The 26,838-nt window shown below is 39.2% G+C and overlaps 2 protein-coding genes, 1 long non-coding RNA gene and 1 pseudogene across 4 annotated transcripts; 2 read left to right on the plus strand and 2 right to left on the minus strand.

Annotated features, from left to right (window-relative positions):
• Nucleotides 1–6,902: 6,902 nt before the first annotated feature.
• Nucleotides 6,903–12,051, plus strand: LOC104439764 (annotated as a pseudogene).
• An 811-nt stretch (nt 12,052–12,862) lies between these two features.
• LOC104437570 (3-hydroxyisobutyryl-CoA hydrolase-like protein 2, mitochondrial) lies at nt 12,863–20,310 on the plus strand. Of its 2 annotated transcripts, none has more exons than XM_039310129.1 (14): nt 12,863–13,255; nt 13,422–13,502; nt 13,660–13,728; nt 13,902–13,965; nt 14,423–14,502; nt 15,952–16,035; nt 17,628–17,712; nt 18,166–18,251; nt 18,347–18,468; nt 19,141–19,201; nt 19,427–19,525; nt 19,608–19,709; nt 19,863–19,904; nt 19,992–20,310. In XM_039310129.1, the coding sequence occupies exons 1-14, from the start codon at nt 12,878–12,880 to the stop codon at nt 20,106–20,108; spliced, it is 1,470 nt and encodes a 489-aa protein (XP_039166063.1). In that variant the 5' UTR covers nt 12,863–12,877; the 3' UTR covers nt 20,109–20,310. The 2 variants fall into 2 exon arrangements, with proteins under 2 accessions (XP_039166063.1, XP_039166064.1); XM_039310130.1 differs by having other exon boundaries at nt 12,863–13,222; nt 13,419–13,502.
• Nucleotides 20,311–21,540: 1,230 nt separating this feature from the next.
• LOC104439724 lies at nt 21,541–22,732 on the minus strand. The gene is made up of 3 exons (XR_005549828.1): nt 22,699–22,732; nt 21,673–21,814; nt 21,541–21,606 (listed from the first exon to the last, which is right to left on the minus strand). It is a non-coding gene; the product is annotated as an uncharacterized LOC104439724 (long non-coding RNA).
• Nucleotides 22,733–24,197: 1,465 nt separating this feature from the next.
• LOC104439795 (disease resistance protein RUN1-like) lies at nt 24,198–26,834 on the minus strand. The gene is made up of 4 exons (XM_039309668.1): nt 26,449–26,834; nt 25,899–26,183; nt 25,472–25,685; nt 24,198–24,425 (listed from the first exon to the last, which is right to left on the minus strand). Exons 1-4 carry the CDS (start codon nt 26,832–26,834, stop codon nt 24,198–24,200), a joined length of 1,113 nt encoding a protein of 370 aa, XP_039165602.1.
• Between the last annotated feature and the right edge of the window lie 4 nt (nt 26,835–26,838).

A 26,838-nucleotide genomic window follows, 5' to 3' on the forward strand; every position in this document is an offset into this window, starting at 1 on the left:
AAGAGGGAAAGCTTGAAGGAAATACAGGGAGCGCTCACTGAGGGAAAGCAAAAGGGGGCTCACTGGTTTTTTGGGGAATCGCAGAAGGCTGCATCAAAACGTTCTGGGGTTCTTTGGAAGCTCTCCTCACACAGAGACGGGTGGGGCATCTTTTCTTTCTTGGCTAAAACCACATCGCAAGGGGGAGAGAAAGGAACGCTTTGAGGAAGAGAGATTTCAGAGGGAGAAGGGGAGAGGCGAAAGGAAAGAAAGAGAGCGGGGGCTTTTCTTTTTTTGGGAGCGCCGCTCCTTCTCCTCAGATAGACTCGACCAAGCCACCTCGACCATCTCCATCCTTCTTCCCATCTCTCACCACTCTCGGTGCGGCCGCCCCGAAGAACGTTCTCTCGGGTTCAATCCTCGGCAGTAAATCCTCCTCTCCGCCGGAAATCTTCCCCCGCCGGCGTGCCATGTGGTTCAAGGCCACCTAGTCAGTTCTTCTCTGTGATTTGTAGTTCACTGGTGATTATATGCTTGCTAGAAAGCCAAGCATGGAAGAAATTAATCTCGTGTAAAGATTTTCCGTTGATTGTTGCGATTGCCAGAGTAAGCATCCGGAGTTGGTGACCATCGATTGGAGCAGGTGACCGCCGGTTGGTGTTGGTTCGGTGGCGATGTGTATGCTGGATACTACGCATATAGAGGTTGATTTGTCACCAAAAATTCTGGTTCGATTAAGTTGCAGAAGGAATAGAGAGATTCGGGGAAGAAGATGGTGCAAGGTTGAAGAAGAAGGTGCAGGGGAAAAAGACAAAACAAGGAAGAAGACAAAGGGGAAAGAATAAAAGAAATTAACAAAATTATTTAAAAAGAATTAAAAAATTCAAAAAAATATTTAAAAATTTGAAAAAAATTTAAAAAAAATGCCACGTCAGCGTTCATTTGGATGGCTGGTGTCCACGTCAATACGGCCGGCCAAAATTTGGCCGGATGGACTGAATTGGCAAGACAATTATAAAAGGTTTAGGACTAAATCGCCAAAATAAAAGTTTAGGACTGAATTGATCGGCCAAAATAAAAAGTTTAGGACTGAATTGACACATTGCAATAAGTCTAGGACTTTTTTGGTAATTCTCCCGTTTTGCTACTGCCCAATGAGTAATAAGTCCAACCATTGTAATTACACATTTTAATGGCCAAGAAAAAATCAAAATACTAGTATTCCTCTACCCCCATTCAGTACCATCTTCTCTTCTCCAACGACAGACTATTAACGACGGTCGGACTTTCGGAGATTACCATACCGTCGACCTCGCCCGAATCACGTGTCTTGGAACAGCGGCCTAGCATCATCGCAAGAACGCCATTGAATTCTTTCTTGACTTTGTTGTTTCTTGACGGTACTTCTTTTATTGAAAGAGAGAATGAGGTAACGAGGCACTTCTCTACTTTCCTAAATATGCAAGAACCAAGGCGACAAGGGCGTAACAGACGAAGGTTACGCCCTGTCCCCCGGCATTGTTCTCCGACGATCCACCCTTGGCAAAAGGGGCCACCCCTTCTCTCCTTCAATCGTTCTGGGCAGGACAAGTGGGGTTGATTTGTTTGCATCCACCACGACAGTGTCAGCATCGTGGGTCCGGAACGGAACTCTGGGCGTTGTCGATGGAGGCAGGTCTGGCCAGAGTTGGCTCCATCCTCCGTGGAATTAGCATCGATTCAGTCAATGAACATGGGGCCGCTGGCTCGTCCGTCCGTGAAGATGGGGCCAGATCTGCCACCTTCAAGATGATAAGATGCATGTCAACTTCTTTCTGATGGATCAAGGGAGGGAGAGAGTGTTGGAGCGATAGAGACCGAGTCGTGAGACAGTGGAGAGGCGATCTTCGACGTCGGGACGGCAGACCAAATGATCTGGCAGAAAGCAAGAACAGGATAGACATGGTTTGGTTAAGGCAGTGTATTGTGGATGACGGGTCCTGTTTCGTGTTAAATTCGCATGTGAAGGAACGCCCTGTCCGAACGTATCTGCCCTTGGGAAGAGCACTATAACTACTAGAAGGTTACATAAAGCCAGTGGTATATGACCCTCCACTTTTCACTTCTCTAATTTAATCTCAAAAACCTAAAAGTTAGAACTACGATGATAGCAAACTTAAAAAGATTCGATCAGATTCGAAAACTTCCAATCTAGACTCGGAGGAGAGCGTCCCGATCACTCGGACATCTTCACCGCAAAACGAAATGAGCTAGCATGCATCCAAATGATGTACTTTTCAGTTTGGATTAACTAATGCTCGACCATTTTCTATTCATCTGTCAACGTAACTCCAAGAAGGGCGATACATACAGACCAACCAAGACTCCAGAACACGCATAATTACAGGTAGACATCCCTCATGCGAGTCGTACATATTCACTTCCTGGCACGAACATCCGAAGGCGGGTCGTGGGTGGTGACTCCGTTCCCGACCCTGGCGCGTCCCTCCCTCGTGTTCCTCTTGTCTTTGTAGAAGACGTAGTAGCCCACCGCCGCCACCAGGAGGATCCCGCCGACCGCCATCGCCCCCGGTCTCATCGGCATGTTCCTCCCTCCCACCCTGGCCCTGTGCGCATCGTCCACCGCCATCTCCTCCTCTCTCTCTCTCTCTCTCTCTCTCTCAAGAGTACTCACCGACCTGAGGTTGATGAAACGAAAGAAAGGCGATACCGGTCTGATCAATGGGGAAGGAACCCGACACGTTTATGTAGGTGTCGAGCCGACGAGACACGTGGCGGCGGCACGTGTTCGCGTCCTTACAAGCGTCGTTCCCTAGGGTTCGGACGTAGCATCATGGTTGCAACTAGTTGTTTCTGCATGGTACAGTGCATATCCATTCAACGTAATTTAGGTTGAACGGATGTCGGATGGTGATGATGGGTTATCTTTAGCTGCAGGAATCTTTTGCAAATATGTCATTAATTATTGTTTTTTTCTTTAGTTATTTGATGATATTATGCTAATAGAGCACTTTCTTGTTCTTTCAATTAAAGGAAACGAAATTATGTTCGGCCTTTCTTTCGAGATTTATAGAATGGGAAGATATCATAAAAAAAAAAAAAAATTTGGTTCATTTCCGACAAATCGCAAATGATTCGCGGTCTCGAAAGAATTTTGTTAGATTATCGATGTTGAATAAAATTCGGAAAAAGACAAAACTCCAGGGGAAAAGAATTGAAATAGAAAGCTCCAATCATGGTTTTGAAAATGGATCGCCGCTAGCATAACGATGGCTACAAGAAGGAAAAGATCAGTTCAATGGCCAAATCTCTTGTTCCGCTAATCCTCAGTTAAGTTATGAATGCTTCTCTTTCAAGTTGCCCTCTGAAAATCTACATAAATTAATTCAAATTTCTAAAATTATAAACAAATAGATGCTTCCGATGAACAAAAGCTATACATATTTTTATCTTTATCAGGCTTTTTAAGCATGGAAATACTACTTAAATAACTAAAAACAAATTGCACTCGATTTATTTGTAACCGTCGATTGCTTTTGTTCCTCTCTAGAAGAATTTCTAGATCGATCCCTCTGTCTTCCTCCACGCTTTAAAGCACCGTCATTTGGAACTTCTAGTTTTATTTGCGAAGGTGCGGTCTAATTTTTCTCTATGAGGATATAATTGGTTTTCGGGCCTCAGATTACTGAATACTAAACTACTTTGGTAATAATTTATTTGTGAGTCGATATTTCTTTATTCGTAATATACAAAGAACGTAAATTAATTAAGTTTTAGGCTCTCCTATGATAAAGTAGAGTGTTTTTGAGAAGCCTATTTGAAAACTCAACTTGGATTTGAGATATGCTTGAATTTTATTTAGTATTATTTGGAGTTTGAAATAGGGTCTGGCCTTCCAAGTCCATCTCATTGTAATATCCAACTAAGATAAATTAGTAAAAAATTGTAAGCATTTCACGCCAGAGGGAAATGAATAATTTTTTAGTTTAACTCAATTACTTAACATTTGTCTGAAGCTATTAGCATGAGATTACTTCAAAAAAACGTATTTACAAAATATAACACGAGACACTTCTTAAGAGCAAGACAAAATTTTTACAACTATTAATCTAACTATATAAAATAAGATAATTTTATTTCATAAATTGCAGTTAATGTATTTACATGATGAAGCTGAATATTGTGCCTTGAATTGTTCTTTTGATGATATAACACGAGACACATTATCGACAATGCGCATGATCATAATTACACTGCATAAATTGTTAATTTTGATAAATTTCAAGTATTATATTGATGCATTAATATTAGAAGTGTTAAAATGGGTCACTTGTTTTTAACAAAAAGTAGTTAAATTGGCAGACTTAAGATAGGTGAGTCTTAAGTGGGTTTTAAATGGGTTGGGTTGAGAACCCATTTTCAACCAAAACCTTATAATCTCTCTCTTCCTCTTTAATTTTAGGAAAAAGCCACCAAAAACCCTAAACTTTGCTCGGTGTGACACATTTACCCCGAACTTTGTTTTGTGACGTGAAAACCCCGAAGTTTGCTAATCGTGACACATTTACCCCATTAAGGGTATTTTCGTCTTATTCTTTTTCTTTTTTTTTTTTTTTTTTCTTCTTCTTCTTTCTTCCCTCCGCCGGTCATGGCGGAGGGAAGCCGGCGTCCGGCGAGGACGAGCCGCCTCGCCGGCGTCGGGCGAGGGTCGCCCTCGCCGGCGTTCGGCCCGCTCGCCGCGTCGGGCGAGGCCTCCTCGCGTAACCCTCGCCGACGCCGGCGAGGGCCTCCTCGGCCCGGCGGGGCACCCGCCCGACACCGGCGAGGGCCGCCCGCCGGCGAGGGCAGTCCTCGCCGGACGCCAGCTTCCCTCCGCCGGCCATGGCGGAGGGAAGAAAAAAAAAAGTAAAAAGTTTTAAAAGTAAAAAGACCAAAATGCCCTTATGATTTAGGGTAAATGTGTCACACAATGAAAGTTCGGGGTTTTTATGTCACAAATAAAAGTTTGGGGTAAATGTGTCACGCTTAACAAACTTCGGGGGGTAAATGTGTCACCTGCAAAGTTTGGGGTTTTTGGTGGCTTTTTCCTTAATTTTATAAAATCTTTTTTTATAAAAATCGAAATTATAATTTTTTTGTTTTAATTTTCTCTATTCTTTTCTTTCTCCTTCCTCCTTCCTCCTTAGGGAGGCGATGGCCGGCAACCGGCTAGGCGAGCCTTGAGCTCGCTAGCGTCAAGCGAGCTCTAGCTTGCCGGCGGCTGGCGAGGCTCGAGCCTCGAGCTCGGGCATTGGGTGAGGCTCAAGCCTCGCTAGTTCGGCCGGGGCAAGCTCGAGCTTGCCCTACACCGGCGAGGCGAGGCCTCGCCAACGTCCAAGAAGGCTCGAGCCTCGCCTCGTGTGGCCGGCCGGGCCGCCTTCATCTTGGCCGGCAACACCAAAGAAGAAGAAGAAGAAGAAGAAGAAGAAGAAGAAGACAAAAGAAAAGGAAATTATATTTAAAAAATAATTTAAAAATAATTTTTAAAAAATAAAAAATAATTAAATTTTGATTTTTTAAAATAATTATTATAAAAATTATCCATTAAATTTGTGTTGTATAAAAATATTTTAGCGATACCATTTTAAAAAATAATATATATAAAAGAAATAAGCTATAATCTTAAAAAAAAAAAAAACATAGGAATAAGTTTTTCTAAATTTGGTTTAATATGAAAATATTTTATTAATGGGTTGGGTTGGGTATGGGTTGAATATGGGTTGGGTCGGGTATAGGTCGAAAAAAAATTTACATTAGACATAAATTGATCATAAATGGATTAATGGGTCAATTTGGATCGAACCATTAATGACCCGACCGATCCACCCATTTAACACCCTAATTAATATGTAGGTGCAGTGGCCAAGATCGTTAAGGTTCTTTTTTTGTTTAATTAAGCATAAGCTTAGGACACGCATGATAAAATTTATATTTCTCTATTTCTCTGTTTTTTTATTCCTCTGAACAAGTTTAAATCCGTTTGGTAATATAATTTGATTTTCTATTTTTGAAATGTATTTTATTCCGGAAATAGGTTTGAAAAAGAAATCAGAAAATTTAAAAATTTTAACTTCTCGTTTTGAAATAAAAATTGAGAAATCAATTTCTGGCTATAAATCAATTTTTGTTTCAGAAATTTTGTCATGCGCACCCTAAATAACATTTTAGAAACTAGATAGTGTTTTAAAATTTCACAACTTCTCTAGAACTCTAGGAGCAAGTTATCCAACTACATGGCAATAGTTACACAATCAACGACAGACGATCACTTTGCAAAACGTGATGGAATAGTTTTGCTCGATATATGTGTATAGGATTAATGAAAAATAAAATAGTATAGTAGTTACATTCTCCGATTGAATGCAAATATGCTTAACACGTAATATAGTCGATTGTACAATTATATAAATAATTAATAGATGCAGATCTCATAAATTTTTTTTTTTTTTTTGCTGATTATACTTATAGGTAACACGTAACCGAGAACGTGTCAACGAACTCAATTTTTTAGTACGCTTGCGATAGATATGCTTGAGAATATGCTGGTCGAACGTGAAGGACCTTGCGACCGGATGACCAGCTCATCCGGTTTCTCAGAGGATTACCCCGAGCGTCAAGCAATCAATTTCCTTAAATTCCAAAAGTTAAGAAAAGGAAATTACCAAATTACTAAAAATTAAACCCCAAAATTTCACCACGTGCTGACGACGATAAAACCGCCACCTCGGCGGACTCGAAAAGTCAAATCCAACGAGGAAATCTCTGCGCTTGTTCGAAAATCCATTCTTTCCTTCTTCTCTCTCTCTCTTTCTTCCGCCATCGTCGCAGGACCGCCTTGACTTCGATTCGCGCGACCGCACGGCGATTCGAATCGAACCCGGAAGATGAAGAAGCTCCGTCGCCCTCCGCCTCCTCTTCTGGCCGCGCTGGCGCTCGTCGCCGGAGCCAACCTCTCTGCTCCCGCCGTCTCGCTGGGCTTGCCTCGCTGCAAGGCGTGGCTCGTCCAATCCATCTCACTGACATGCCCCTCCTCCGCCATGTTTCCGGCGTCCTCTCCACTGATGGGCGCCCCACTTCCGCAAGGATGCGTTTAACCAAGTAACGCGCTGCAGTTTGGTTTTAGAAAGCATGATTGGAGGAACAGAGTAGGATGCGTTTAACTAAGTAACCCGCTGCAGTTTGGTTTTAGAAAGCATGATTGGAGGAACAGGGTAGGAGAGACAGATCAGGGTAGGAGGACTGAGATTGGTGTTAAAAAATATTGATAAGACTATTTTTCGCAAAAATGTCTAGGCTTGTTTCCAAAAATGAAAATGAAAATATAATTATTTATGAAAGATGTTTAGACATAAAATTTCAATGATAAAAAAAAATTTTCATTGACTAATTATTTTCAAGTCATACAAGTAATTATTTATAAATAAATGTTTTCCAAATTTTCATTTTCTGCTAAATAAATGAAACCTAAATGTATTAGTTGCTGAATGGGGAGACAAATGGTTTAGCGGATGTATTGCAGTGGTTGGCGGGAAACTCGACAAAGAAGCTGGACATCATAGCGCAGTATTGGCAGCTGAATGCTCGTCCTGATGATCCTCGCTCTGGCAATTATGGTTACTCTCAGTCTGATATGCTCCAGATTTGGGGCTGATTTGGGTCGCAGTGTTTACAAAGCCATTGAAGATGCTGCTGATTGGAATGTCACTATCAGGTAATTGCAGACGGTGCTTGCTATGCCCTTGCGTATGCTGATTTGCATGTGTACAGCTGCTTTGGTAGCAAGTGGAGCTTTGTGTTTGGGTATTTCGCAAAATGGGCGATCGGGGCTACCTTTTATTTTATATCTGGTAGCTTTCGTATTTTTGTCACTCGTGATCTTTAACCAAACTCTCTGTTAACATGTCAAAAAGTTTCCGAAGTACGTGTTATGTAATTTGCTTAATGTGTTCTCCTGAGTAAAATCCCGACAATGGTCTATCTTGGAGAACTACCCGAATTCTAAGTGATGCAATTATATTTGACTTTGAGATAGTAAAAGGTCCTCCATTGGAGAGAACCCTTCTCCTCCAAAAGCTCCAAGGGAGCCTCAGGAAGGATATTAGTCTGACAGATGAAGATATTGAACGACTGTAGTGCCAGAATTACTTAGCAAAGCAGTGAGTAAATCATTACTTTCAGAGAAGTTTGAAGGCCGATATTAAGTTATGTAGGAAGTAGAGCAAGCAATATGTCTATGCTGCATAATCTCGGACTCATCTTCTTGAGGCTTATGTTTTCATATTTACCATGTCTATTATAGATTTTCTCATTTACTTCTTGCAAACATTAGCCCTCCTCTGAAAGATATTAAACTTCATCAGGCTTTTACAGCACTCAGGAGTGTATCCTGACTATGACAAAGAACCAAATGACCTTGCTTCAGGAAGGACAAACGTCAAGTCTGTTACTCTGTTATTTGCCAAATGGTGGGGTTCAGGCATAGTTCATGCCAAAGTGTGGATATCAGATAATCGAGATGTTTATATTGGATCTGCAAACAATGATTGGAAGTCCCTTTCTCAGGTACAATATAGTAGTATAGCCTTTTCTCCATTTATTACTGGTGAGGATATCAATCCAACTGTGGCTAAATAAATTTTGACTGAGCAAAAGAAGAGGTGTGGGTTCTCAGCTATAAGCGTCCCATTCTTGTTGGCAAGTAAGATTGTAGAAGATTCTGCCACATTTACAATATTTTAAGACATATCGCCTATTTTTCATCTCTTCAATCTTTATAGATTTGTTTGTGTATTTGAGCCATATAGAAGAATTATAATGTTCAAATCTTTACAGGTGAAGGAACTTGGAATATACCTAGTTAATTGTCCCAAAATAGCAAAGAAGGTTGAAACCTACAATGACAACCTGTGGAAACTTTCCTCTCTCAATGCTTCAGCTTACACAAAGAATGTCTCGGATCAACAATGGCAGATCACCAGAAAAGTTCCCTGTTGGTCACATTTCCTTGAATCTGAAGAGCGATGCAAGTATGACAAAAACATCCGTATTGCACTTTTTCTTGTGCCACTTTTGCCTGCATAATTTAAGATTTTGTGAATCGTTATGCTCTTCTTCTTTTTTCCCCCTGGCATTTGGTTGTATTGTTCATTTTCTTTGTTTCTTTGGGTGATAGAAGAGTTCATTTTCATTTCATAAAGCATGTCTCTGCTCCATGGGATTTTCTGTTGTTTCACTTTTAGTCAAGGAATATCCTTTTTTGTCTTTCAACCATCAGATTAACTCTAGGCTCTGGTCTGAAACTCCTGAGGTTATGCTGATAGACAAGTGATTCTGTTGTTTGTTAAGATTGTTTTTGGTGCTGCAGCTTAATGATGTTGACAGATTTTGGATTTTCATCTTTGTCGGAGTGCTTTCCAAATTGTTATTATGACAACAAGAAAAACCAAGCCTTATCCCACTAGGTCGGATCAGCTATAAATGTTTGCCAAATGTATCTTAAAAACTTTTTCCTGGCGTTTGCTACTTTTTTTTCAGTTTGTTTTCTCCCAGATGATTGAATGATACGAGCAAAGAGAAAGCAGAACAGTTCTTATGTATGGTAAATAGCTTTTAAAAGAAGAAAAGTAGAGATATCCGGATTGAGAGTAAGAGATTGGATTTTATTTTCAAATTGTTCATTTTGGAAATGCTGTTCTATGGGACTGATGAGTAAGCAGAAATTCTCCAGTGCATTGTACATAGCCTTTAAAAGAAGAAAGGAGTTTCTAAAATAAGAGACAAGGACAAGATTTGCTCTCTTGAGGACTTCTAGTTGGATGCCTGTCTATAACTGGATAGACATGGCTGACTCTAGTTTGGCAACTCTGATGCTTAGACTTGGTTGCAGGCTTCTGTCAAAAAGTTATTCTCAAATTTGAAATCAGCAGCTTGTTCTTGGTCTGATATTAGCCTGTGATGTGATGTTGTGACCATTCGATCAGTTTGGTGCTCAACTGAATGGTTTTGTGCTTGATTTGCTTTCAGTTCACTTGCCATCATAATGATCTGGTGAAGGTTGATGTTAACATTTTCTGAGTCCACTTATTGTTATGAGCAAATATGTCATGGCAGGTCGCCTCTTCCTCAATCTGTGGAGGTTCCTCATGTAGCAGGCTATCCAGTCCTGTCACATCCTCACATGTTTCGTCTTCCATTAGATACTCCTGGACGTAATCATACATCTTCACGATCTCAACTTAGCTATCTTTCTTTTGCTCCTTGAGAGGTAACTTGTCCAAAACCTATCTATTTAACATTTTACATTTTGTCTTAATATACAAAGTAAGAAATGCCTTTGGACATCATCAAAATATTAGCCATTATAGGTTAGACTTGTTTCATCCTATAATTGTTTGTTGAATCAAAAGATAAAGAATGAATGGTTGCATTTTAAGTTAGAATTTATTAAGTTTGTTGATTTGCAATATCACAGTTCTAGGTGTCTATGTGCCCAATTAGAATTTGGCTAATTGACCCAGTTTAGTTGTCTATTATCTTCTATCTGATATCTTAGCAAGTAAACCTTTTCAGTGTGGATTCCTTCATGAATAGTGAGGGTGCTCAACTTTGATTGAATCACATTGTGATTGCTCTGCTGATCCTTTTGAAGGATCCCCTCAGTTTCATCTTTCAAGCTTCTATCTTTAACATACAATATACTGCCATTGCAGCTGTCATTTGGCAAGTACCAGGCTGATGAACAGGCATGGGTTGACACAATAAAATCAGTTGGAAGTGGAGGCACTGTTAGGATCAGCACAATGGATTGGCTTGGTCAATCACAATATGCTGAGCAAACTGTTTATTGGTCATCCATTTCTTCTGCTGTGTCAGAGGTATGCTCCTTTCTTGCAACAGTTGCTGCCCTTGTTTGTACTTGTAAATCCAAATCATCTGATACAAGTCAATATGATGTTCATTTAGAATCATTTCAGTCTTGCATCTACCAGATTCCATTTTCTTTTATGGAGATGGACTGTGACTTGCATGAACATTCAAAGATTGAACCAACGAAGCATTTAGGCACCACAAATACTGAAGTTTGATCGCTGTCATTGGCTTCTTGTTTTGAGTTGACTCGTGTGCTTGGAACGGAAAAATGACAATGCTTTCAGCTTTTTGTAAGCAGTGGTATTTTCCTGCTATCACCATATGCCACTTTGGTTTGAAAATGATTGAAGGAAAATGGGTAAAGCTTTTGCTATGATGAACTGCTTACTGACCAAATGGGTTAATCACACAGGCTATTTTTTATTTATCTCTATTGGCCAACTTTATTTCCTCCCATATATAGTTACTGGGAACATATTTTCTGAGGTAACAAATAATTTTCAGGTTGTCTTTTCCAAGCATGCCAAAGTGAAGATATTGGTAGCACATTGGGCGCATTTCATAAACAACACTGACGTTTACCTGAAGTCTCTCCTCTATTTTAATGTCCTCTGCTCCTCTTCGAAATACAACAATTGTTCTGGCAAAGTCGAGATCAAGTACTACATGGTGCCGGGTTTTAACGCGACTGGAGCTGCGATCAGCAATGGGACCAGCACTGGGAATAAGTATCCTGGTTACACCCGGGTCAACCATGGGAAGTATGCTGGTTAGCGATGTGAGAGCCCACATTGGAACGAGCAACCTCATATGGGACTATTTCTATACTACTGCCTGGTGTCGGCTTCGGGACGTATGACCAGGACATAGTTTCGCAGCTTCAAGAAGTCTTTGATGCTGATTGGGATTCACCATATGCTGTTCCTGTGGGAGAGTTCCGAGGAAGGGCACTCGTTTTCGAGCTGACTAGTGCCTGCACACGAGGTACGGACCGGCTACAGTTAACACGGAAAGGGGCACGACGACAATCAAATGAAGTCTTCTAACACGAAGGGTACGGCCAATAGAGTTGCGCCACATCTTGAGACGAGGACATTGTTTGGACTTAATTTGACCAGAATGATTTGTTTGTAAATAAGCAATGCAATAAAGCATTTCTTTACACTTTGTAATCTCAAACTGAAACTATTGGTATCTCCTCCTTGACGATTACAATTAAAAAAAAGAAAAAGAACCAGCTTCATTGCTTTTGTATGACAATGTATCTTAAGACAGCATTTCTTGAAGCTACACCAAAATCATCAAACACAAGATGAAAGCATGTACAACTTATAAAGAACATAAAGTTGACACTACTGAGCTGAACATGAAATGCTTGAAAACAAGCATGAATCTACAGGAAAAATCGTATTGGAAAAATTAAGTCAACGACACAAAATTTGGTCATGGGACTAAAAAAAAATTGGGGAGTTATTGCAAGAGCTTGAAAAATTGGGAGGGTCAAGTTGAATTTGGGTTGAGTCGAAAATGAAATGACTTTCAACTCAATTCAAATTGACTTAATTTTTATTGACATATTCCTATGCAATACAAATTTAGTGATCAATACCTGTACCTACCTATATTGCTAAAGTACTTTCACATTTAACTAATATAAGAAAACTCATATGTTTTTCTAAACTTAGATTTGATGTTTTCTTTGAGAGCATTGAATAAGCAAGTGTGAGCAATAAACTTATTCCTAAGGTGAGATAGAGTGATAGAGGTACATGTTTGGGATTACTTTTAGCAAATGTAAGTTTGAAACCATTTAATATTCATATTAATTTTGGATTTATCATTTTAAATCTATTTATAATCTATTTATTGAATATGACTAACTAATATAACAATTCAACCCATTAAAAATGAGGTAAAAATGGATTTATCTATTTGGTAGGCCTTTTGGTCCAGATCTTAGACTGGATCAGACCGGTCCATATAAGCCCAGATGACAAAAGCCCAATCTGAGTTCTCTCGTACAATTACGACACGGACGATATCCGAATGGCCGCTCGATCTTTGCTCTGCTCTGTTCTACTCCTTTTGCCTCCTCAGCGTGCATCGTTCAGCGTCGCGCCGTTCGCTTCTCATTTTGAGGGGGAGGCCGGAGCGACGGGTTCAGGCATTGCTCCGGAGAAACGCCCTTCGAAAACCCTTTTATAGAGTGTTCAAACAACAGCAGGAGAAGGAAGGAGAAAGAGAGATGCATAGCTTGAAGGTTTTGGTGAGAGCCAGGCGTTCGCTTCCCAAGCTCGGCGCTTTCCCTCACCGGAGAAGTTTCTCTGCTCAGCCCCATTACGCTTGCTACGACGACGTCCAAGACCAGGTATGTGTTTCGGTTTGTTGTTTGATGCAACTTGTCCAGGTAGTCAATTTGATTCGTTCAGAAACTCGATGGGGTCAAGTCGCAGCGTCTACTTTGGGGATAGCAAAAGGCGGGTTCATTTACATTGGGAGCTTATATTTCGATTCGTGTATGTTTGTGGCGTCAGGTTTTGGTGGATGGAAGAGCCAACTCAAGAACTGCGATACTCAACCGGCCATCTGCTCTTAATTCTCTCACTACCTCAATGGTTTGGTTCTTCTCCTCTCTCCCCAACTCGACATAATTCCTTCCTGACCCCAATCAGAACGGAAAGCCGTTTCATTTTTCGTGTTTCTTGGTACCTGGTTCGGTTATCTTTTCTAGAATAATTAAAGCTTGAAATTTTATGCTGATATTTTCTACAGGTGGACAGGCTAAAGAGGCTCTATGAATCATGGGAAGAGAATCCAAACATTGGGTTTGTGTTGATGAAGGTATTGCCACTACATGCCCTCATACAAGAGCTGATAGTTTCAAATAGATCCTGGTTTTGTTTTGTCTAGAGTCTAAATAGAAGGAGAAATGGATTCACATTTCAGGCATTCCTTTTATTATTGTCAGGGTTCACAATCTTTGAATGTTATTAACTTTTTTGTCTGATCTGAAGGGTAGTGGCAAAGCTTTCTGCTCAGGTGGAGATGTCGTTACCCTTTATCATTTGCTCACTGAAGGTCAGTCGGTGATGAATCCTTTCATTTATTTGGCTTTCAACATTTTTTTCTCTGATAGTTTTTATGTCCTTTTTCTTTGCTTTATTTAAATAGTTATTAGAAGTAGAGGATTGGTTCAAGGGCAAGAATATCATAAACGTGACAATGTTGGGGTGTTAAATATCAACATGTGAAGGTAAGTTTTATAACTGGAGACGATACCCATTGGTGGATTTGTGGCTGTAGAAGAAAGGTCGGATTAGGAGCCAGTGTGTTTGAGTGAAACTAAATATTGAATCAGGTGGGATATGATAGATAAATTAAGGTGGAAGGTGTGAAATAATGGCCCTCAAGTGCTCTTCAAAGAGCACGCAACTTTGCTATCAATCTGCTTTTATTCCCTTGATTATGATCTTTTGGTTCTTTTACTTTTCTTTCCTAATTGTTGTTTCTAATCAAATAGTCAACATATCTGCAGGGAACATTGAGGACTGCAAAAAAAAATTTGATACTTTATATAAGTTTGTTTACCTGCAAGGGACATATTTGAAACCACATGTAAGTACCTCCTTTTGAAGTTTATAAACTGTTAGCTCTTTTGAGATTTAGAATCAGTCTACTTTGTAATGGATAATTTCAGGGCTTGGATTTTCCTCTTGAATTTCTCTTGATTTCTGTAATGACCTCTTGACACAATTTATTATTGGCCAGACATCATAGAGTAAGGTAGTATTTCTCCTGGCTGGATGAGAAACAGAACTTTCACCCTAGATTCCTATGATTCTGATAAATTATATAGTTGATACTATAAAAATCTCATTTTATAGTTTTTGAATTGATGCTTCATGTTTGGTGAGTAAGTGGTTGAAGTATGCTTAAGAGTTAGTTTTCTTGTCATGGATAGAAAACTTTAATCTCACAGTTTGCGGTATTACTGGGTTTCAGTGATATGGAGATTGTTGATATCCCTGCAAACTAGAAACTATGCACACATGCTGATATAGGTTACTCTTGCCTTATGGATCGCTAAAATTGGCAATCTGAAAAATAATCAGTTCACTAGACAATTAGAAAGCATTTACACAAACTTTTGAAATCTTGGAAATAACTTGAATGAATGATTATAGTAACATTAAATTAAATGTTGCTCTAAACTTGCAATCATGCTACAAAAACTAGTGAAAGAAACTTTCTGTGTTACAAAGTGAGTGATGGTGGCTGAATCCTTGGAGCTCTATCATGATCCAAAATATTGAAATTATTGAACCTACTAGTCGGATATCATGCTTCTTGACATGTGATCTACTCCATTCCACTTCGGTACCATTTTCCATAGCATAAAAAGTCTAGGTCACTAAGGTGGATATACTTTGTTACAGATGAATCTTAAGTAGACGAGGTACCTTTGCATTGGCGGCATGATTAGTAAAACTATCTTTGACTAATGATCTGCATGACCACGGTCTTTATGTGTAAGGCGATTCATGGTGAGATGAGAGGAGAAAGTAAGTCCTTGTGATTCTTGAAATGATTCTTGGAGCAAAAGTAAGTCCTTTTGATGTTTAGCCCTTGTCTACTTATTACTTTATGCTTAATTAAGAAAGAAGAACAATTAAAAATCATTTACATTTTCCCTCTTTGTTCCTCGAGTCAAATGGAAAGTGAGTGACATTTACTGCAATTGGTTTGTAGTAGTCATCTTATAGGCACAGTTTCTTCCATGTCAAGCAGGATTCCATTTCTAAAATTAATTGCATGATGTACTCCAAGTTGCGTTCGTTATTTTATTATTTGGCGTTTAATATTCTATCAAAGTGTTTGTTTACTTGACATCAACTTGTTGACCCATTTTCACAGTAAAAACTGCAAGCAATAACCATTTAGTAGGTGTAATATTCAATTTCTGGGATTTAATTATTAGTCAATCAAAGTTGTTTGAATGTCTCAGCACTCATGTTAGTTTCAATTATGAGTTGGTCACTTTTTATTTACTTCACTCTTGGGCAGCTGGCTATCTTGGATGGTGTCACTATGGCAAGTGGAGCTGGGATTTCTCTCCCTGGAATGTTTCAATTGGCAACTGATAAAACTGTATGTGACTTTTCCTAAATACTGATATAGATGTTAACTGCTTTCATACATGTGCTCGCTGGGGTTGTGTTTATTCAACTTCCTTTGCCAATTTATTTCTTATCTTAATGTAAAGTGAGGTTCGATGCCATTGGCTGTCATTATATGTGAATTTGCTCCTGAGCTGGAACATAGGTTTCTGGCAAAACCAGTGAGCTAAATTGTCATGGGATTGGTATTAACATAGATTTTTATATGGGATAATGGTATGGGAGGTCCTTGAACCTTTTCAACTTGCATTGTCGTCCCTCAACTTTTTTTTTTTTGTGCAATCAAGTCCTTGAACTATATGTTTGTTTGTTCAAGTTAGTCCTTCCGTCAAACAGTTAGACTGGAATGCTGATATGCCCATCCACATCATCATTCTTCTTGAGCAAATCTCTGAGGTGGAAAAAAAAAAGGTGGGAGGGTGGCCTGCCGGTGGAGGTGGTGTTGCCCAGCCATAGCCAGGTTCATGGTGACTGGGTACTTGCTGCCATCGCCTTTGAATACCACATGCAACAGAGAGACCGACCTAGTGTGTAAGAGAGCATTGAGCTTGTGTTTGCACAACACGGAATCTTCTAGAAAAGAGGAACCAAATAACTGGGTCCACAAACATGAAATGGCAAAATTCTTGAAACAGGAAGCCAGAACTAATGGTAACAATCAAACTTCATATAACCCATCAACCCAAATCAAGGAAACTTAACAAAGCATCAACAAAAATAGCATAAAGGAATACCAAATTCTTTTCTTTTAGGTGGTTGACTTTGTTTGAGCCCACTACAGAAGAACAAGAATATATGGCTACAATGACAACGAGCTCTCAAGCTGTGCACTCTGATCATAGACCACAAAAAAGGAGGAAAAAGTATTCTTGAATCCTCCAAATCACAAAGCACTTGTGGTTTACTCAATCCTTGTGATCTACTTTTTGTTATTTATTGACAACGGTTTGGCAACAACTGAATAATTTGAATGCATGAAATTCTCATAGTCTGTGTTTCTCGGACCAGTTCAAATCCCAGCAGAACCACTGCAGATCTGACGTGAGATGGTGACCCTCGCCTAGATCTGTTGTGAATTCTGTGGCCCTTGCTGCTGGGTGCTGAGAGGTGGTCGAGGACCAGGACTGCTTTTTCCTTGTATCTCTCTCTGTGGGTGTATACCTCTGTGATGGAACACGCCCAAGCTCCATGAAGGTGTGGCCACTGTGACCTGAGCCTGGGAGGGTCTGGCCACCCTTGCTGGTGGCTGTCGGTGCGTGACTGTCCTCTCTTTGCCAGAGCAAGCTGAAGATGGTTTTCCTCTTTTTTTCTTTTTTTCAATTTTCTTTCTAAAACCATAACATTTTTCATTTTTTTTTTAACTGTGTAATAGCACATGGACCCTACGTGGCTGCGTAGATGCCAAGGTGGCATGTTATAGCCTTGTGACATCCACTTCACCATTTCTGTTTAGTTTTTTAATGGGAGGACTAACTTGAACTAACAAACATATAATGCACCTGGTTTCATTTTTCTGCAGCAATTCCACAAAGTAAATTCTTGAGCTAATGCTTTCAATTGCAGGTTTTTTCCCATCCAGAGGTTCAAATAGGATTTCATCCAGATGCAGGAGCTTCCTTCCACCTTTCCCATCTACCTGGCTATCTAGGTAGGTTGTCTATGCAAACAAAGGTCTTGGCTAAACTGTGTAATGAAATAAGGAGATCATTCATTAAATTAAAAATAGGTCAGAAGGGTCGGATAAAATTAGGCCTCAAAGTGTTCTATTGGTTTCTGTAAACTGGAAGTTCCTTGAAAATTTAATCTTTACTGCATGTTGGAATGTTTTGCTGTATCCATTAGTTCCCTTCTGGCATGCAGAAATGTTGAAGACCATCCAATGCATTGCACTAAAGGGAAGCCTTTGTTTGCAAAGTATACTTTATTATTGAACCATGAAGAGATCATATAGTTTTTGCTTTGTCCTTATGTTTGTAATGAAAGGTTCATATAGTTTCCACATTATTTTCTTTGCATGGTTTAGTACTATTCCTCTTTGAATACCAAGTTGTCAATAACTAGCATTAGGATACTGTCTTAGAATGTGGCCTTCTTCTTCCAGGGGAATACCTGGCTCTCACAGGGGATAAGCTTAATGGTGTTGAAATGGTTGCCTGCCGCTTGGCTACTCATTATTCACTAAATGCGGTTTGTTTACAATGCACCTTTCACTGCTGCTTCAGTGTTTTTACACTTCATACCTTGATAATCTCTTCTTGAGTTATGACTAATGACCTTGACAGAGATTGGCTTTGATTGAAGAGCGTCTTGGTAGACTCACTACTGATGATCCATCTGTTATAGAGACATCCCTTTCACAATATGGTGATCTTGTTTATCCCGACAGGAGAAGTATCATTCATAAGTAATGTTCAACTTTAGTCTACAGCTTCTGGGTTCTTTATGGCATGATTTTTTAGTTTTATCCTCCTCTGTGTAAATGACTGTATGTTTTTTGGATCTATACAGTATAAATTTACGTTATACGCCTGTCTGGGGAAATGGACTAGAGAAGTTTGTGATGTAGCTAATAAATGATGTACATTGCGAGTAGATTGCGTTCTACCACACATAACTATAGCTTTCTTACTTTTTGGTGCAGTTGGCTATAAGGCAAATATAGGCTTTATATGCTTAGAATTTTTGTACTAGCTATTTTCACACTTTATGTGGCTGATTCTGTTTTATCCAAACCCAGGTAGAACTATGAATCAGTCCTTCTAAACACTTAAGATCTACATAATAAGTTATTAGTTATGACATGTTGTTAGTTGTTGTGCATATTAGAACTGTGCAAGGGACAAGTAAATATTCCACATAGCAGAGTGATTGCTGCTTTTATGGAGAAAGTTTCTTCCTTCTCTGTGCAAGTATATTTTTCTCACCTTTATTAAAGAATGAACTTGCACTTTTTGTTATGCTTACTACCAGGAAGTCTTTTGTTTTCTAATCTCTTCAGTATTATTTGTTGCAGCTATTGAAGTGTGTATCAAATAATTTTTTAAATGGAGTATTTTTGTCTTGTTCACTGACTCAGGATTGAAGTGATCGATAAATGCTTTAGCCACGACACAGTTGAGGAAATTATTCATGCACTGGTAAGTTGGACAAGACACCCTGAAAAGGACTCTTATATTTGCTCGTTGGAAAGTCCACAATGCTTGACATCGTACTGGTTTTTGAGATGGTATGACTGATGTTTTATTTTGCCAGATGACATGATGGTAGAATTGGGACTAATCAACTGAGAAATGCAATGAGTCAGCATAGTTAATATCCTAGATGTTCTATTATTGCCATCTTATTAAATTGGTGTTGCTTAGGAAATTGAAGCAGCTGACTCTTATGATGAATGGTGTGCAATGACCCTCAAGAAACTAAGGGAAGCTTCTCCATTGAGCTTAAAAATCACCTTAAGATCTGTGAGTTTCCATTTTTTGATTTCTTTGTTGGACATAGATTCCTTCTCTCAAACATTGACTTGGTTATAATTATTACTTTCAGATTCGTGAAGGCAGATTCCAGACCCTTGATCAATGTTTAACTCGGGAATACCGAATATCCCTCCATGGAATCTCTGGAGAAGTTTCCAAAGACTTTTGTGAGGTACGCAAGTCTTGGACATCCACTGCAATTGTTTGGTTGAATCTTGTGGTTTTTCTTCTCTCTCCTTATCATCAGATCATGGTACTCTTTGCCATCTGTGGGGTTGCAAAGATAGTTTATGTTCTCATCAATAGTGCTCTTTGCCATCTGTAGGGTGTTCGCACACGATTAGTGGATAAGGACTTCGCTCCAAAGGTAAAATTGAGTCCCAATTTTCCAACCTTAAACATTTTCTCAACTTCAATGACTGAAATCATCGTGGGCTTATCAAATAATGTGCAGTGGGATCCTCCAAGTTTGGAAGAAGTAACCAAGGAGATGGTCGACTTTTATGTCTCTCCACTTATATCTGAGCCTGAGCTAGAACTACCCACTGCCTCGCGAGAACCCTCTGTATGACAGACGTATGAATGCAGATGAATTTTTTCAGCAACTTGAGTTTTGTTGGTTAGGTATTAAACTGTATGATTTAATTTTATCTTGCATACCTCGACAGTTCAAGATCTGTCAATCATGTTTTCCTTGTATGTTAAAATCTTTCTCCCAAATTCCACACAGACAAAGCACCAGCACAATGAGATAAGCAGCTCCATCTTAATCACCAGTCTCTCTCTCTCTTTCTCTCTCTCTTTGCGCTTTGTCGGTTATTTGTTTATGCACTGCTAGAGCATATATCAATGTTGCTGGGATTTTTTGAAATTACAAGCCACGCTACCATTTCGCTGCTTTAATTAAAGCTGGTGCAGAGAAAATTTTATAGTTTTCGATGCGTAAATCAAAAGGCATATCTATGGGATGAGGCAACTACCAGAATTATAAAGGGAAAGTCACGGGAAAAGGATCCAAAAGTACGAAAAACTGCAAATCATCCAAGCATAGTGAAATGCTAAAATTACTATCTCAATATGACCTTCAGAAATTCAAAGATCTACATTGTTGGTTGAGGGAAACTCTTTCAAATTAGTCTTGCAAATAAGTCTTAATTTCCTTGTGGAAAAGGTTTCAAACCTGTACAGAAATCTATATATTTGGTGGGGGCAGATACATCCGAACCTGCAGAGTTAGGCTAGAATTAATATGTTGAATGCACTTTTATCTGTATGACATGATGGTTACAATTATAACCAGTGATTTCATAAGAGTTTAAATCTTCCTATTTTGGCCACATTTCAAGTGGGAATGAGCCAAGAGAAAGCTTGATATCAGGGTCCTTACAACTTAGGGACACTAGTGAAATCCTTTCTCTGGGCTTGCTTGCTACGGCCAAGCAATTCACGAGCACTTTAGCAGATATCGAAGAACTACCAGATTATCGACTTTGGAGAACGATTAACAACAAAAAGTGCACACTTGATGATGAAAAATGACATGTACAAAATGAGTGAAGTTCATTATGTAGGAAGTCGCTGCATTTATTAGCAGGCAGCTTTTATTAAATCTCGGGTAATGAATGTTCACAAAGATAACTGCTAACCAGCCACCTAATCATTGGATGGAAATGTATATCAGTGCCAATCAGCTGCCTTTCGTTGTGTTGGTTTATCACATGCTGTCAAAGGTTGAAGAAACTGTCATACACAAGCCAAATATTAGAAAATACTTTGTTAGTCGAACCATATGGAAATCAATTTGTACTTCACTTGGAGAAAGACTTACCTCGGGGTAATGGTTAATGAATCCCCAAAGCAGGGGAATATCTTGTGCAACATGAGTTCTTGTTTCTGGAACACTTGTCCCTCGACTGTGGTTGCCTTTGAGTTTGATCAAGAGGAGTCTTAAAGTTGTCTTTCCAAGCCATAACTTAGTTCTTCAATCAACCAAAATGATGAGACTTGTTTTTGTCTTTTCAATCTCCACGGATTTTGAATTGTCCTTCATATGCATCCTTTGTTTCGAACTACAAAGAATTTCAGTTTTAAAGCTAAGGAAAGTTGCGATTGTAGACACATTCCAATATGCTCACCTAGCATGTCTTCAATCTATCACAAAATGTTATTGGTGGAGCACGTTCATCAAGACTTGCAAAAATAGGCCGTGGTTAAGTTCAATATATACTTCTTCAGTCTGTGTGAGTCTTTAGCATCCCCTTCCATTTTAGCCTCCTCCTACATGAAAAATAAGATTTTCTTCAGCCTATCTAGACTTGAAAATGCAGTTTTAACATTGCTTTTTCCTTTTCACAAACAAGGGTACATTGTCAAGTAGGCTCATGGCTCCTAGTATGTGCAAGACATCAGAAGTCTATAATGCTGTTTGAAAAGTAAGATTTTTTTGCTGATGAGAAAAATGATGATTCAGTAATTCATGTAGTGTAAAGTCTCCACTTTTCTTCCTTCAAAGTCGGTTTTACTTTTCCACATTATGTTCTTCTATGAAGCACATTATGACCTTCTATATCCCTCAGAATGTCCAGAAGTGAAAATCTCTAACCTTGAATTTCTTACTGATTGAACTTGAATGTATTGATGAAAGAGGCAAAAGGAAAAGACAATATAACTACAGGATTCTAAAATAAATATGCATTATATGGAACAAGACATCTATATTCAGTCTACGACTTGGAAGTTCCGTTTTATGTCTGTATGAACAGAAATTGTAGATAAAGTCAATGGATTGAGGAATATGACCAAAGAGAGGGGACCAAAGAAAATGGAAAGGAAAGCCAATGCCGTTGCCTGTATCAGATATCTCCTCTCATATGGCGACTTTTGGTTTGTTATGGTAGGGAAAATTTGAGAATTCTAGACATTTGCAAGTGAAGAAATGATTCTATGGACTGGTTGATGATGGCTGTTATATTTTCTCATAAATTTACATCTCCAATTCAATTCTTGAACATCCTATAAATTTATTTGGACTATGATAGGTATGTGCAATGGCATGCTTCCTACTACTTATGTTTGAATAAGTTGTCAAAAAGAAATTTATATCTAGTCACATTTTAGGTGAAATTCTTTGGTGTTGCGATGAAATCCTGGTTGAGGCTCACCTTGTTTGTCTCTGGTTGAGGGCACCTTGTTGAATCATCATCTGTTTGTAATGCTTGAAAGCAATAGTTTTTTTCCTGAATTGAAGAGTGACTCCCTGCATTGCGAAACAATATTGGCACTCATCCGGTATTTTCGAGTTTGATATGTCAAGCAATGTTTCCAGTGAAGGACAGATATCGATGTCCAACTTAGTCAAAAACTCTAGTTTGTCAAGGCCCTCAACAACCTGCAACTTAACGCATTAAGAGATGTCCAAAAGGTGAAGGTTCTTCAAGTTCGATATACCGGTCAACCTTTCCATAGCATGAAATACAAATGGAGATGATTGCAATGATAATAGTGTACCGATGACTTGAATCTCAACTAGGTTTTCGCAAAACAGCAAGTCAAGTCTTTTTAGTTTCTTCAAGGTATTGGGAAGAAGTACTCCCGGTGAACAATCGGTTGACTCACTCAAAGAAGACTCTGATTGATCGAGGACCCCGAGAGATCCTCCCTCACCGCATAATACTATCCTTCCAATTGACCGGCAAAGATTGATAATTCCTCCAGTGATGCCGACATACCAAGAAACTGAATCTCAATCATATTAGGGCATTTAAATACATTCAGTGTCCTTAAGCTAGATGGTATGGATAAGCTCTGAAGGTCACACTCATCAAACATTAAGTAATGCAATGCAAAACCCATCGAGTTGAATTTCTTGCAATCGTGAAAACGAAACCTCAACTTTGACGGAATTTTCAAGTTGGAATGTGGCGGTCCTGTTGAGCTGAAATTATTAAGTTCTAAAGAATGTAAATAAGGCGGTAGTTGCTCGAGGGGTTGCAGATCTAGATTAAACAAAGTAAGATCTTCTAGAAGAGAAAGGGGACCCAACTCTGTAGGCGCGGCGATATTGAGAAGACACAACTCCAACTTCTTTAGTTTGGATAGCCTTCCAATCCACCCCAAGTCACATTTGTGCTTTAGGTTTGACGAATGTCTAATATAAGAGCAATCGGATAGGACCAACTCTACTAGATTGGTAAGATTCGAGAGATTTGGGACCAACTTAGTGAGCTAGATTTAACACGTAAACAAACTAAACTCACGGAAGCTCAAACAACTCGTAATCTCATCACACCTTGTTAAGTCAAGTGTCGAGAGGCAAGAAAGCTTGTTGATTGTTTTTGGAATTTGACGGATACTGGTCCGACATAAATCTAGGACTCTTAAAAATGATAGTTCTCCTATTTCATCGGGAATTTTGCCAACCAACCGATTGCAGCCTTTAAGATAAAGCTCCTCCAGTTTGTCCAACATTCGAATAGCTTTGGGTAACTCCCATCGATCTATAGTTTCATCAGTCCCGTCTTTTGACAGATCCAAAGTGCACAATGATGTTAACTTTCCAATGGAGTTCGGAAGTTGTCTTAGTGTCTTTAGTAAGTTCCAAACCCTTCAATTATGTTTGGAAGAGATCCTAAGCCTAGTAGGTTGAGAACAACTGAGCCTTTCAATGGACGGGGCTTGTAATTCCAGTCTTTGAAAGGTCCAACTTCCTTAATGATGCCAAGTCGCCGATAGAGGTGGGGAGTCCGTGCACTTCGTAGCAACTCTTCAAAGAGAAGCGCTCAAGCTTCACTAACCCTCCAATTTCATCAGGCACTCGTTCAATGAGCCCACAATTGGTGATATTCAAGTCAAGCAAGCACTTTAGCTTTCCAATGGAGTCGTCGATTTCCTTCAAACTCCAACAATCAAAAAGTCAACCTCTCTAAATCCAAGGCATTTAGACAAGTTTGGAGTTCTAGTAATGCCATGACATTCTACAAGAGTAAGACTTTTAAGTTCGGTTGCCATCTGCAAAAAAGATGTATAAACGTTACAAAAATAAGTCAAATAATGTATGAGACAACTGTTATAAATTGAGATGAAACCATACCTTAATTAAGTCCCATACTTTCGAATCATCTTTGAAGTCATTGTCAAAAAGTTCAAGGACAACTAAATTCTTTGAATGCATACTAGGTACACTAACATCTGGTGGGGGGGAATGCCATGAAATCCATCTCAAATTTGAGAGACAAATGATGAAATCCCCAACAAAGGTCCCATTAGATAATCTCAAGAACCTCAAACTTTTAAACCTTCCAATTTCTTCATGGCTAATTGAGATATTAGAACTCCAATGTAGATCAAGTGCTTCAACATCTTCGTACCTCTGCCAATAAATCAATTGCAATGATTAGTTAAAGTTTGTTGGTAACCAGTAATTTTATTTACAATTTGAATGAATGAAATGGAAGAAAAGATCATGAGCATAAAGTTGAATTCTCAAACACAGGATGTCACTTTTTTCATCTGAACCTAACAGTTGTCTTACCCCTTCGGTTCTTACTAAATCAAGGAAATCTTGCTAGTCCACACCCTACTCCACTTCTTTAGATTTTCAGACTTCCTTGACGAACAATTTCCCGTCCCAAGTCTCTCAATTGGTCATGCATCCAAAAAGTTTTGTCATCCTTTATCTTTATCAAGGACTTCGTAACAAGGACATCAATTTCCAATTCAGGATAAAATTCACAAGCCTCCCACATGTAAATGGCATTAGTCATATCCTCATTGATCAAAAAGCATGCAACATCGAGAAAAATATCGCGTTCATGATATTTAGGGCCTTAGCTAATCCTCAATTTCTCTTGTACTTGTGGATTCGGTATTTTCTTTAACTGTTTTAATGTATTCTCCCATATTATTGGATTTTCCATAAAGTGATGAACCTATAACTTGAAGCCAAAGGAAGGCCCCAGTAGTATCGACAATATCTATTGCGAGGTCGTCAACATCCCTTGCTGGAGAGCCTTCCAAAATTGCATGCCTCTTGAAAAGTTGGAGCGCGTGGCTAAATTCCATTTCTGCCATTTCATAAGCCAGAATTTGGAGCGCAAGGTCAGAATTCTTCAACTTCATTTTTTCGATAGTCTCCAGTACACCTGTGTTCCTAGTAGTGATAATTATTCTTGTTCCAGGATGCAACCGACCTTGTCCCATTAGATTCTCAATTTGTTTTTCATTATCAACGTCATCAAGAACAATGAGAAACTTCTCACTACCAAGTTTTCTCTATATTCTTCCTTCCTTCATCAACTCTTTAATAATTTTTGCTGCCGTACTATGAATTCCCTTTAGTAACTTCTTCTGCAACGAGACTAACCCCTTCCTGTTAAACGTTTCTCGAATATCATCAAAGAAGGCACAATTCTTTCCAAAGTGAGAAAGAAGTTCGCTGTAGACGACCCTCGCTAGAGTGGTTTTACCGATGCCCCCCATTCCATGAATTCCGAGCAGCCTCACTTCATCACTACAGTCAACATCTAACAATTCCAGTACTTCTGCCACTCGATCATCAAGTCCGACTAAATCTTTAGTCACAGACTTATGTCTTATCTTCAGCTCCTGCAAAACCTTTTCAACTACCAAGTCCAAAAGTTCCGCTTGACTGTCACAAACAGAAGCAAGTTCATTAGTTACAAAAGCTATATCAATCATACAGATTAACATGTATACCTCTAAATCCAAAAAAAAAAAAAAAAAAAACAGTTTACTCCTTTTATTTATCCTTAATAACTCTTGCATATAATTGTACTTGTATTTAAAAAAAAAAAAAGATGAGAAGATTTGCTAATTTATATATCTCCCAACATCTCTCGTACAGGACGGGCTTGATTCTAAAGCCAGAAAGGTCAGGGATCTTTAGAGCTTACCTTTTGCCTTGTTGCAACACCCAACCCTTGATTTTACCGACCTTCGTAAGAGCCTTCTCCCAGAGTTCTCCCTCCCAGGATTCTACTTCGTGGGGAAACTTCTCCTGTTGCTTCTTCTCGTGCTCCTTCTTGAGCTCTCCCATGGCCTTTCTGTATGATTCGGTTTTAAGATCAACATCATCTGGCTTCACGTAGTAAAAAATGGGTAGGATTTTTTTCTCCTTTGACTTGGATATGTTGTCTACCATCCTTACAAGCTCACGGAGACACCATTTTCTACTGGCATAATTTTCTGAGAAGATGGGTACGTAGATCTGGGAGTCGTCGATTGCTTGCAGGAGCTCTACACCAATTTCTTCGCCAACTCGAAGTTCTTCGTCATCCATGAAG

Source organism: Eucalyptus grandis, chromosome 3 (genome assembly GCF_016545825.1).
Source record: "Eucalyptus grandis isolate ANBG69807.140 chromosome 3, ASM1654582v1, whole genome shotgun sequence".
In the NCBI taxonomy this organism is placed as follows: domain Eukaryota; kingdom Viridiplantae; phylum Streptophyta; class Magnoliopsida; order Myrtales; family Myrtaceae; genus Eucalyptus; species Eucalyptus grandis.

Bases quoted from the DNA above. Each gene is read 5' to 3' on its own strand.
- LOC104437570 (XM_039310129.1), top strand. From the start codon at position 12,878: ATGACAAAAGCCCAATCTGAGTTCTCTCGTACAATTACGACACGGACG. The intron at 17,713-18,165 runs GTAGGTTGTCTA...TTCTTCTTCCAG, and splicing joins CCATCTACCTGGCTATCTAG to GGGAATACCTGGCTCTCACA. The intron at 19,526-19,607 runs GTGAGTTTCCAT...TATTACTTTCAG, and splicing joins TAAAAATCACCTTAAGATCT to ATTCGTGAAGGCAGATTCCA.
- LOC104439795 (XM_039309668.1), bottom strand. From the start codon at position 26,834: ATGGATGACGAAGAACTTCGAGTTGGCGAAGAAATTGGTGTAGAGCTC. The intron at 26,184-26,448 runs GTAAGCTCTAAA...TGTTTGTGACAG, and splicing joins GTGTTGCAACAAGGCAAAAG to TCAAGCGGAACTTTTGGACT. The intron at 25,686-25,898 runs GTTAGTCTCGTT...TATCACTACTAG, and splicing joins GAAACGTTTAACAGGAAGGG to GAACACAGGTGTACTGGAGA.